General features: G+C 36.6%; 1 protein-coding gene across 3 annotated transcripts in view; it reads left to right on the top strand.

Moving 5' to 3' along the window:
* RELN (reelin) overlaps window positions 1-13,494 on the top strand; it is a 531,612-nt gene that overhangs the window by 399,961 nt on the left and 118,157 nt on the right. For all 3 annotated transcript variants that reach the window (XM_036863169.1, XM_036863168.1, XM_036863166.1), the window contains exons 21-22: window positions 6,945-7,137; window positions 7,932-8,044. In XM_036863169.1, coding sequence (XP_036719064.1) covers window positions 6,945-7,137; window positions 7,932-8,044 — 306 coding nt within the window. The remainder of the gene's footprint in view (window positions 1-6,944; window positions 7,138-7,931; window positions 8,045-13,494) is intronic.

The following is a 13,494-nucleotide window of genomic DNA, read 5'->3' as shown; positions in this document are numbered from 1 at the left end:
TATATATGAAATCTAAAAAAAAAAAAAAATGGTTCTGATGAACCTAGGGGCAAGACAGGAATAAAGACGCAGATGTAGAGAATGGACTTGAGGACATGAGGAGGGGGAAGGGTAAGCTGGGACGAAGTGAGCGCGTAGCATTGACATATATCCACTACCAAATGTAAAATAGATAGCTAGTGGGAAGTAGCCGCATAGCACAGGGAGGTCAGCCAGTGCTTTGTGTCCACCTGGAGGGGTGGGATAGGGAGGGTGGGAGGGAGACGCAAGAGGGAGGGGCTATGGGGATGTATGTATACATACAGCTGATTTTCTTTGTTATATGGCAGAAACTAACACAACATTTTAGATAATTATACTCCAATAAAGATCTTAAAAAAAAAATGTTGGGTGGACCCTCGCACCTGGCCCCACTAAACTCTTCAAGGCTGAAGCTGGGGCTAGAGACCAGTAACACAGGCGATGCATGAGGGATAGATGTCCACAGGAATATGAAAAGTCAGGGGCCTGCACACCCTGAATACCACAGAATGGTGAGCATAATGCAAAACCTGTTAGAATCACAGAGGGAGAATTACAACAACAGTAATCCAGAATGTGATGTTAATATTTTGTTTGAGTCCTTGATGGATGAAGCAAACAAAAAATAAGTGAGGACCTAGAGAAATGTATGAGAGGTAAATAACAAGGATGGTTTAATCGATAAAGAAAAAAAATTGTACCCTACAAATAAAAAATACAAATCCCTTTCATGTGTCCATTAGACATTTGCAAAAAATGATTATGAACTAGGCTCTGAGGCTGACTTAATAGATACCAGTAAAGCATGACACCAAAAGCAGGGCCCATTAAGGTCACATATTCCAGCACTTGAAATTTTAAACTTGTTTTTGTGGACAGGGGGGTGACCTCCCTGAAAACAAAACATGACAAGAAATTGGGAGGAGGGGGCTATTTGCAATGTATATGACAGACTATTTATCCCAAATATGTGAAGAACTTCTACAAATAAGTAAGGAAAAGATAAATGCCAACTGTAAAAATGGGCAAAGTACATGAAAAGGCAACCCCAAAAAACTACAAATAGGCAATGAATAGTTAACATAAATAGCATGTTAACTTCTCTAGTAATCAAATAAATGTAGATTAAAAGACTGCATAGAGTAGCTGAAATGAAAAATATTGTGCATGTTCAGTGTTGATATGTGGTGAGAATCAGCAGCTCTGTCTGTCGTTGTTAATATTTTTGGTAAATGTAACTTTGTACAACCTTTTTGAAGGGCAACTTAGCAATAAGTGCTAACTTTTAAATTTTGCTTTGACCAAGTAAGTCTGCTTCTAGGAATTTATCCTAAGAAAATAATTGGACAAGTACACAAAGATATACAAGGATGCACATTATAGAAGCATTGTTTATAACAGTGAAAAATGGAAACAACCTCCAAAGATTTCCATAATTGGAGATTGGCTTTATTCATTAAAAATGACAGTGTCTTACCATATTTTTTGATCTGGAAAGACGGCAATGAAACAGTTTGTAGAAAGAAAAAAACAGGACTATTACAATTCTATAATTTTTTTAAAAGAAAGAAAAGTGAGTATGTGTGTGTATTTGTGTGTGTGTAAACATAAGAAAGTCTGGAAGTACCTACACTAAAATGTTAGCGGTGGTCATCTCTAGGAAGAATTGTGAATTTTTAGTTTTTAAAAATATGCTTCTATAATGTCAGATTTTTTTTCCAATAAGTGTAAAATTTATATAATCCACTAAAATCATGGTTATTTCTGTTTTGAGACATAATATTACAGAAATAACAAATGAGTTTAAATGTCACCTTTAATTCCACAGTATCAGCAAGTTTTTCTGTCAACTCTAGTAAACATTTTCTGATGATTACAAGAACAAAAGCCCCCAAAAAGGATGATGGAGAGGCTTAAATTCATTCACATGTCCTTCTGCAAATTAATATAACTTCCGAATAGTATCAGACTAAAAACAGCTTTGTGTTGGTCTTCTGCTTCTCTGAAAATGAGTTCTGCAGAGCTGTTCTATTCCATGGGGCTCTTGAAAATGATAGAATAATGCTTAGATTTCTAAGAAATGTAAATATTGGTGCATTGTCTTTTCTTGTGGCCCATGGGTAGTGACACTACAGCCACATTGTTTACTTACCAAACTATTCTGAAAGAGATGGATCAGTTGTCAAAAATGGCTCAGTCGCTAGGTGATTTGGCTGTTTTACATGAATTTGCTTTTAAAGAACTTGGTGGCCTGAGTATTCTCCTGTTTAGTTTAGTTAGATGTATCTGCCTTTCATATAAAAGAGACTTTTTTCTGGAGATGGGAATGAGGCTCTAGGGAAACACAGAAAGAACAATTTCTTTAAGTGAGGATAATCTCAAAACCTTGTCTGTGTTCATTACAGCATTTAAGTAACTGTGGTTTTGGAAAACTTGCCTTCTCTCCCATCGAGACACCTCACTCATGTGCTCATTTTATTTAACATTCTTTACATGCCTTTGATAGGCGTGACATAGTGGAAGGGACATCAAAGTAGAAATCAGAAGACCTGGTTGCTAGCTTTTTAGTAACTGTGTGACCCTGGAGGCCAACAGCTCAACCTCTCGGTTTTCCTTCTCTGTAATACAATGTTGAGGATCCCTGAGATCTCCCAAATGGTCTTGACTCAGAGGTCAAATGAAATAATCCAGCTGTTAGAAAAGCACGATGTCGTGCAGTAACACCAGGTGCTTCTTGTGGTGCACAAGGCTCTGAGTGCTGTGAGGGATGTAGAGATGAACAAGATGTGACCTCTCCCTGCAGAGAGGCTTCCAGCCTGGCCAGGAAAATAGATCCTCAGCAATACCGGAGATTAAGCAAGGAAGGGGGAGGCAAAGGACCTATACTCTGGACTAAGATACGACTAAGGAGGCTTGAGTTACATTATGGTGTCGTCCACTTACCAGTGTCATAACAGAGAGCCTACTAGCCTTCTTAGGGGTGGAAATGAAAAGGCACAGGGAGGTAAGCTTGTCCTAATGGAAAGTGTTATCCCTATTCTCTCATTAAATCTTGTAATTAGATGCAGGACTTTTTTTATTGTTCCTTTATTTTTGAGGCACTCTTGCAAATCAACGTGAAAAGAACTGAGCCTCCGATTCCCAAGGCATTCTGTCTCCGGAATTTCTCCCCAAAATGCTGATGTGGACTATTTTTTTCTGTTTCAGTGATTTCAACAGAGAAGTTCAGTTTCAGTTTTGCCTTTATAAATGTATCTTGACTTAGACAAGCAGCAAAGAGGAGCAGTTTTGTAAATTAAAGGATTGCAGTCTTTCAAGTTCTCTCCCCTAAAATTCCAGCTGTGTGTGAACATCAGAGTATTCAGGAGGAAAAAGTCAGACCTAATATCACTTGGCTTTCAGCCAGTCTTGAATAAATCATAAACAATCGAGTGAACTTGTTCTATGAATGGTCAAGATTTTAAGGCACAAAAAAAAAAAAAAATTTTAAGGCACAGACATCTGTGATCTTGGGTTATTTTGCTTCAGATTAAGACATCAGGAGAGCTATCCTGCAATACCATGAAGTATGGCAGGTGTATCAGAAATGCATTCAGCTCTAGGTTGTAACAAAAACAACCAGAAAAGACTGACCGTTGCATAAGCAAAACTGAAGAGGCTTATTTGTCATTTGTAACAAGCAGTCCTAGGATTGGCAATCCAGGGCTGGTAAGCAGCTTAACAAGGCCATCAGGGACCCATGTTCTCTTCATCCTTCTACTCCACCATCTCAGCAAAGAGAGCTCCAACTGAATATTTGTTCATGGGCTGACTGCTGCCCCGTTAGGGGGGAAAGAAAACAGTAGGAGCAACAGGCAAAAGGGCATGCCAGCCAACTCCATCTGTCTCTTTTTTAAAAGCTTATATTAAAGCTGAGTATACCCACCTAGCATCTGTCACTTACGTCTCATTGGTGAGACTTATGATGGACGTGGACACCCCCTAGACCAATCACTGCAAGGTGACTGGGGAAGAGAGGGGCTGTGGATGGTAGCTGATCAGCCTACCCAACAATATCTGCCCACAGCTACCAGTGGAACAAACATTCATGCTAAATAAGAATTTTATTGGCACTGTTTAACTGTCCTCATTTAGCCTCTTAACTTGTCCTTTTACGTACTTTTTGTCTTGTTTCTTTCTTGGTGTCTTGGCACCTTTAAAAGCCGTTATCATCAGGGTAGCTCACAGAGCACACACTTCTCAGGTTTGAATGCTTCCTCTCTCCAACCAAGTTCATGGTTAATCTGTTACTATGCAAAAGTTGGGTGCAGGCACTGTTTACAAAACGTAGCACTTCTTTCTGAATCTGTGTAGAATTGCCAGGACACTAAACCATCTCAGAAGGGAGGAATTTAAAAGGAGCTGATTGTGAAAATAATCTTAAATTATTTCAGAAATGCTGGGGTGGAGAGACAATGTACATGACACGAGTGAGAAAGTTTTAGTGCCTCTGTGTGGCCTGTAGACCGTTCAGCCCACGTGCTTCCATGCACTCTGTGGTTTTTTACCAGATGCCCAGGGTATATGTGCCTTTAAAGTAAAAAGTTAAATGAACCCTAGTTGGCTGCCTCTGATTGCCTTTCTCATAAAGGGTAGTAGAAAGCATATTACCCTTGAAGCAAAAAGCGGCATTCATTTCTCACAGGGAGAAGCATTTGGGATTTTTTTGCCTGTTTTAAAGACTCTGGAATTTATATAGATGAGTTTGTGCCTATATAGCTTACTATTATTTTTGCTCTATGTTGATTTATTTTGTAATATTGCTAAAAACTGCATCCTACAGCTTCATATTTTCTAGATCACATCCTGTATGCCCTAACACATAGCAGCAATCATGGTTTTACATCTCTAACATCGGAGCATCATTGCATAGTAACAGAAAGTTAATGATTTTTAAATTAAGTATAAATGAAAATTATTCAAAACTACAGTGTTTTCTTCTCCATCTTAGAGTAATAGAAGGACAAAGAGATAGTGTATGGGTTGAGAGGTTTTGGAGTCAGGCAAAGCTGATTTCTCATTGAGTCTCTACCATTTACTGTCCCCATTTCCTTATTTGTTAACTAGAGGTAATTGTTCCTACTTCATAGAGTTATTGTAAGGATGTATTGTAATATGGGTATTGTGCTTAGCACTGTCTTAGGATATAGGCCTAACTCAGCAACTGGTGGGCATCTTTATAATAGCAACAAACAAGTTGTAGCACTGGATTTGTAAGCCTAGCAGTACTAAATAAGACTTTTCCCTTCATTTATGAATAGTACACTAAAGCAGAGATTGGGGCTCTTACATTTTATTACTCTATTTGTTGTTCAAGTGTTTAAAACTTAGTTAAACAGTAATTAGTCATTGTGTGGAAAAAGCTTCTTAAATTTTATAACCTTGAGCCCAAACCCATGATGATCTTCCGTATGGACAAAATTCCATCTTTAAATAACATCTGAAACTCTGCAAGAAGCAAGTCAGAGTAGTAACTTCTTATTTTGCTGATTCAGCAAAGGGGAATTAGGAAAAAATATTAAATGCCTCAAAGATTTCATGGAGTATTGCATTATCTTCTTTGTCTACGGCAGCTAAGACCCCTTACCGTTGAACAGTGGTACTTGACCTGCTTCAGAATGGCAGTACCAAGTACTGTGGCAGACAAACCCCAGTGTGGTTGGCCCTGGGAGTATTTACATTGACCCACATTAACTACAGTGAAACATGTCCATATTTTAATCTCCTCTGGTAGGTTATAAATTCCTTGAGCACTTTTCTCTGAAAAAGTAATTGTGCCTGCCTTCGAGCAGTTTATAATCACGTAGTACTCAATTGAGACGAGTAAAACATGGGAATTTTTGAGTTGAGGTACAACCATTAAAACTACATTATCATGTTTTCAGTATTTAATGGCTGAGTATTAAAGACTATTTGGAAAATAAGAAAAATGAGAAGTTTTAAATTGTCCCATTTCCTACCATCAAACACAGCAAACATTCTGGTGAATTTCCTTCATTCATCATTTTGTGGATTTTTTTAAAACTTACTTTTTCACATACACGTTAATTTGATTATATAACCTTCATAAATATTTGAAAGATGGACAATCTGTCATGACTATACCAATTTACTAAAGCATTCCATTTTCCCTATAGTTTGACATTTAAATGGTTGCCAATTACTACTGTGAGTAAACCTGCAATATTCATCATATTTTATAAAATTATTTTTTAATTTAGGACTATTTCCTTAGGATAGGTTCCAAGAAATGAGTCAAAGGGTTTATACTTATGAGCAGTATATGAGTGAGTACCCATTTTCAAATATATTTGACAACTGTAGGTATTAACTTAAAAGAAAATATTGCTTCCTTGATAGGCAGATTGTTTCAAATTGCCTTTTTTAAGATTTTTTTTTAAATAAATTTATTTATTTATTTTTGGCTGCACTGGGTCTTTGTTGCTGCGCGCAGGCTTTCTCTAGTTGCGGCGAGCAGGGGCTACTCTTCATTGTGGTGCGCAGGCTTCTCATTGCAGTGACTTCTCTTGTTGCGGAGCACGGGCTCTAGTCGTGTGTGGGCTCAGTAGTTGTGGCTCGTGGGCTCTAGAGGGCAGACTAAGTAGTTGCGGCACACAGGCTTAGTTGCTCCGTGGCATGTGGGGTCTTCCTGGACCAGGGCTCGAACCATGTCTCCTACATTGGCAGGCGGATTCTTAACCACTGTGCCACCAGGGAAGCCCTCAAATTGCCTTTCTTAGATTAACTAAAATCCATTCTAGAGCTTAGCAAGGTTTAAATAAGTAAAATGAAACTATTTTGATGTATGATATGAAACGAAGAGCTTAATTTTTCCCTAATATATTGCTGTTTTTAATTTTCTGATTTCCACCTCTGTCTTTCAGTTTTACAGGAGATTCTAAACTTGCCTCAAGTATGCGCTATGTGGAAACACAATCAATGCAGATAGGAGCATCCTACATGATTCAGTTCAGCTTGGTGATGGGCTGTGGCCAGAAATACACTCCACACATGGACAACCAGGTGAAACTAGAGTATTCAACTAACCATGGCCTCACCTGGCACCTCGTACAAGAGGTAAGTCTATTTTTTCTAAAGTTTGTGATAGGTAGGCTTCACGTTTTAACACAGGAAGCAAAGAATTGCAATTCTAAAGGTTTAGGTTTGGTTGAAAAGGAGCAATGTTATTTGTAACAGAATTGACATCAAATCAGCAGTGGATTACAAGGATGCCACATTCTGCATTATCAGATACTAAAGGGCAATTGAAAATTTTTAAAAATGGGAATAACTTCAGGACTAGATATACTGGGATGGTGTTTTCAACATTATTTTCTCTAGCTCCCTTTTTCTATAAATGTCTTTTTCTTCTTTCCCTATAGCATGTCTTCATCTGTTCTTTTCTAAGTCTCTTCACCTGCAGGTAGACCATATTAAGAATATGGTATCTCTTGTTTTAAAAAATAAAAAAGAAATACATAATTCCAGTTTCTTGGAATAAAATGTACTTCTTTATATATACATACTAGTGATCTGATATTGCAATAAATGCATAAATACGTAGTGAATAGGATAATTTTACCAAATGCCAATGTTACGCTAACAGGTCAAAAAATGGATCCTAATCCATTTTCTGTTTTTCCATGTGAGAATTGGAAGACATTTAATTCCACTGTGGGATCTCATTTAAATTATTTCCCAAATATTTTAGCTCCACAGAAGGACAAATTATAGATTGCATTCATGTTGCAAATGGTTAAGATTGTAGCATTAGATGTCTCCAAGGTCTTTTTCACTTGTGTTGAGAGAGTAAACGTATTGCCCTGGAGGAAACAGAAGCTGAGTTGAATTTTTGCATGATTCTCTTTTAGGAATGCCTTCCAAGTATGCCGAGTTGTCAGGAATTTACATCAGCAAGTATTTACCATGCCAGTGAGTTCACACAGTGGAGAAGAGTCATAGTGCTTCTTCCCCAGAAAACTTGGTGAGAGACGACATCTTCAGATATGGCTGTCACTTTAACTTTTCTATCTCTTTTAGCATGACGAACATGAAGAAGAATTAAGCACAAGGTGGCAAGACGCATTCTTTTTTTTCAGCATCAAAAGATCTTTCTTTTATACCTAGGATATTTGAAAAATAGAGCCAATGAAAGTTTGGTTTCCAAACTGTCCTGGCTTTTTCTCATCTCCCTTTTGCCTCAACTTTTCTGTTTATGGGAAAATTCAATGAGCCTGTTCCTTTGGGTTTGACATGTAAAAGAGAATGATACAGGAATCTAAAAACTCTTTATGTCAAGACAGTTTGGATTGCAAGGCTGTTTTCTTGGTGCAAAGCCCTTCTTTTTCTTTTAAAAACTTAATATACACTCTTTTTCTCTGTTCACATTCTTTCAGTAACAATGGAAATCATCCCGCAGGAAGCAGAAGCCTCAGTAACTAGGGAGAAATTTAAACATTTGATAATATGAAAGAGAAAAGCACATTTTCCCCAAATATTACATTGTTTCATGTTAGACTGATCACTCTGAGGCCTATGTGAGGAATAGATTGTAGGATAAAGAGTGAAGACAGGGAGACCAGTTCGAGGGGGGAGGTCCAGGCATTAGATGTTTAGGTGGCTTGGAGTATGATAGTAACAACGTGGAAAGAGACATCTTTTGCGAAATGTATTTTAATCAAATAGGGCTTGCTGATGGACCAGATGGGGGCTGAGGTAGAAATGGAAGAATCAAAAGCAGTTTCCAAAGTCTGGGCCTGGGAACATTGTTGGATGGTAATACCACTGACTGAGATGGGAGGGATTGGAGGAGTGGATTTAGGGCAGAGAATTAAGAGACATAGTGCTTCTTAGGTTTTCTAATGTGAAGTTTGAGATACTTATCTACTCAAGCAGAAATGTCAAGAAGCCAATTGGACTTATGAATCTGGAGCTCAGAAAAGAGGTTTGGGTTGAAAAGTTAAATACTATGAGTCGTATTTAAGCCCTGGGATAGGACGAGCTTGCCCAGGAAAGAACCTTTGACTAGAAATTAGAAGGGCTGAGTTCTCAGTATATCTCTACTGATTGACTACATGCTTTAGCCATTCACAGCCTCTTCAAACGTGACTCCTTATGTGTATGATGAAGAGGTTGAACTAGACAATCTTAAAAGGTCCCTGGCAGTTCTGGAATTCTAAGATTCTGTGATTTGTGTAGCAGAAAAAGCATAAAAGAGACAAAACTTATATTTTTCTGTGGTATCTGCCTTCCAAGACCCCTTTTGTAAAGAAAATTACTAAATCAACCCTTCTCAGACTATTTCATGTAAGTTAGGCTGTACAAAAAAACAATTGGTTAGATAACTACCTAGAATTATTATTATACCTCCTTTAGTTGAAGATTAAATTACTACATTATAGAAGAATGCCTCCTTGATTATTTTTAAGGATTCATCATTATGTCGGTTGGAACAAAACGCTTGAAATTTGATTTCCACAGATTTTTTTATATCCAACTGTGAGCCATTTCCTGGATACTCTATTAATGCTTTGTATAACAAGTTGCTACTTTTTCTAACATCCTACTTTTTTATATCTACTGCTGGGAATATAATCAAGATTTTTATTTAATTTCAATGATATTCCAAGCATATCTATCAAGATTATAAAAAGCGACACATCAAACAATTGAAATACTGGTCATACTTGGTGCAAAGCTACTGAGCTTTTTTTATTTAATTTGCCCCCATTATTTTGCCATTAAGTATATTACCCTCATTATTTAAAAAAACACTGATTTTTATTCATTGACATGTGGGGTACAATTTCAAAATTATGACAAGATAATACTGATAGTGTATTTTAGAGATGTCCTTTTGTTCCCAGAAATGTTTTAAATTATTATTCTTAATTAATATAGTTTAGGCAATATCCAAAAAGTATCATCCTTTATCGAAAAGGCCTTTGCAGGTTATTTTACACTGAGATTGTATGTTGCATTATTATTTTCTTAGCTTAAAAGATAGTACCAGTGGGTTGAAAGTTTTAGTATAGTAAGAAAAGGTCCGGTTCTTGTCAATGTTTATTCAGCACTTGAGAGGAAATATATTGATCCTTAAACTGTTTAGTTTTAACACAGAACCTGGCATGTTGTAGGGGTGCTCATTAAATGTTGGGAAATTAAATAAATTTCAATTCAGTGTGCCTTGATGAACTAAAGAGATGTTTTATTACAAACCATCTCTTTTTACAAACTGAAAAAAAATCTACTACATCATTCCTCTGACAATTTGCCTTTAAGTACATGTAGGTAAATAATTGAATTCTGCTTTTCCAGATTTCCTTCAAAGCCCTGTGTAAAGAAAGTAAAAATATTTCTTAAAAACAAACCACCCGATAGGATATTTATTTTAACATTTCTACTGACTAATACGTAAGCTAAACATTATTGTTATAGTATTTCAAAAAAATAGTGTTCAAATGGTTATTATCATTGCTTTTAGATCTGTAATGCTTTAAAGCTCTGCTATAAAGTACATTTATTCTCTTTGGCATTCTTGATAACTTTATGATATGCATTTCAAACTTTTGCAAATTGCATGTTTTTCCCAAGCATTGGGGCAAGGAAGTACAGTTTAGTATGAAGCAATATTCCTTTTGGTGAATCTTTCTTCTGCTGTTTTGATTGTCAAGCGCATGCAACTACAAATTGAAAGTAGACAAGCAAATGTGGTCTGCACTGTCAAAGATCTGTTAACTTTAGAAGATAATGCTAGATAGGAAAACTTAGAGTGGAATATTGAATGTGTATACACCTGCTCAAAGAAATTATTTTGTATATGAACTGAACATTTGTTACCCAATGAAAATTAATTTTGTTTTTGTGAGAGACGTTTACATAAGAACAGGGCCTAATGAGACCCAAACAGCTGTCAATTGCTGACTTCATGAACAAACCAACACCTAATGACTGAATGAGTTTCAGAATATTTGGGTAAATGTAATTACAGTCACTCTGAAGGTAGAAAATACAATTTAGTCAGCCTTCATTTACCTTGATTCCTCAGTTACCTATCGAGAGATGACTCAATGGTATTTTATTTCAGTCTAGAAGTTTATAAGAGGAAAAAAATCAAATAAAGAAGAGACTGTCAAGTTTTGTTGCCTTTGAGAATCCATAGTTTGAATTTTAAATGTAGGTCAACTTCATTTCATGATCCACACAGCAGTACTGCTATTTCCAGACTCAATCCAAAGTACACAAGATTCTCCTCCTAAGAATACTTAGTTTTGAGAGAGAGACAGAGGCAGGGAGAAAGAGGAAGAGAGAGAGAAAGAGAAAATTGGCAAATTAAATATTTGTATTGAGGGCGATATTTAGCAGTGATGCAGCTGCAAATCAGTGAGATCACACCTTGTGTTCTCACATGTGACCAGCTGGAGATTGCTCACACAACTAATTTTTCTTTTCTCACTAAAAACGAAGCCAATATTCAACTGCTTTTGCTTTCTTTTCTGTTAATTAACATCAGCACATGAAACTGCGGATTGTCACTTTAAATGGAATAATTCACTTTTTAAGCTTTTTATCTTAAGGAAATATCTTTTCAAGAGTTCATAGGTACATGTAAGGATTAATTTACTTATAAAAAGAATTTGGAGAGTGTTTACATGTGACTGTTTAGAAGCATAAATAAACTGAGAAATCTAGGTCAGGTTCTGAAACCCTCCAACCCCATTTTAATGTTTGAAACATCAAAACTTCAAAATAATGTATGCCATGGGTTTCATGTAAGCATGTGACTCTAAAGAAAATAAACTATCACCTCGGTCAACAAACCACCAGAACAATCATTAAATTTTTGAGCTGGAAGGGATCTTAGAAATCAGATTGCCCAATCTATTTATTTGAGAGGTGAGGAACTAGAAGCCCCTGAAGGCTTAAATTTCCCACTAAAGATCACACAGCTGATAAATTGCAGAGCCAGGGTCCTGCGGGACGGGTCGCCTGACTCCTAGCACTTTCTTCACACTGTTACCTACAGAAGTCAGAAACAGGCTGCCCTTTCCTGGCCTTGTCCATCCACTCATTGGCTCATTTTTTAGCAGACTATTTTTGTACACTTACTTTATTCTGTTCCTGTGCAAACTACTGAGACAAAAACATATCCCTGTCCCCAAAGGAGTTCACAGTCTAGATACCTGTGACCCTAGACTTGACTCAGATTGTAATCGATCTTAAAAGAAATATAGTCATCTCTCCTTTAAATGACAGTGGTGCATGCATCTTTATTTATTTGTTTTCTGTGGGGCTCTAAGATAATGTACCTACTTTTATAGTAGGCTTTTCTAAAAAACATTTCTTAATGGGACTGTGAAAGTTGTGATGGCTGTTAGATTACAAATATGAACTATTACCATAGAAGAGGTGCATCTGTCTCATTGTATGTACCATGAAGAGCACTGATATCCTGCAAACCTGTGTCTACTGGATGCACCTCAGTGAATCCTGGAATCATCCTACTAGGAATAGAAATGCAACCTATTAGCCACAGATCGTTAGTAAAATAAACAGTAAAGGCTTAGTCTGGATTTTAACAGCCTGTTATGTACTTAGGGAGTATTCAATATGTGGGTAATTGATGCAGTAGACTTTAATGGATCATTCAGAGCCATTAAGATCAAGTGTATCGGTAGATAGTGTACTTGGGGAGGGTTTAATTAATGGAACTGAGCATGCACGTTAATTCTGCAAATTCTTTTTGTTTTCTTTTTTTTTTGGCACTTTGACCAGAAAGAACTAATCATGGATCCCTGAAAGTTCCTAGAGGTGAAAAGTATGATGTGATTTTAAAAGAATTTTTTTATGGTAGTCACTGAATGAAAACCTTCCTGGCATTGCTCTCAAACATCCTCTTCTTTAGACTTTATATGTACTTTAGACGAATCAGGGTCCCAAGTATTTCTCTATGTGTAATGGACTATTTAAGTTTTTATCTCCACTTAACATCAGCTTGTCCCTGAAATCCAAGCAAGTTAATGTTTCAGAAATAAGAAGCAGGATTTAGCACCCAGATGTTCTTACTTGTAAAATAGTACATTGTAGCCCATCCCCTCAACCCCAAAACAATACCTCCAAACAAAACTTTTGTTTTATATTGAGAGCTAACTGGAAGTCTTCCAATAACTACTGATACGTTTATTTTAAGAAACTGCATTACTCTAAGTTAAACACTGTGCGTTTTCATCTGTGAAAGAGACAGTTTCTTACAAACTTTTATTTTTAAAAAATATCGTCTTACTTCCTTTCTTTTCCGAGCATCAAATCCCTGTGCAACAACAACAAAAATCTGATACTGTGTTTTTCTTTAAAATACAAATTAATTAATTAAATTTAGTCTCAAATTAAGATTGAGGTATATACAAAATAGGCTTTCCTTCATGGTGGATGATT

Source organism: Balaenoptera musculus, chromosome 9 (assembly GCF_009873245.2).
Source record: "Balaenoptera musculus isolate JJ_BM4_2016_0621 chromosome 9, mBalMus1.pri.v3, whole genome shotgun sequence".
Taxonomy (NCBI): domain Eukaryota; kingdom Metazoa; phylum Chordata; class Mammalia; order Artiodactyla; family Balaenopteridae; genus Balaenoptera; species Balaenoptera musculus.
The sequence above is the reverse complement of the archived record's forward strand: the minus strand, read 5'-3'. Positions and strand labels throughout refer to the sequence as shown.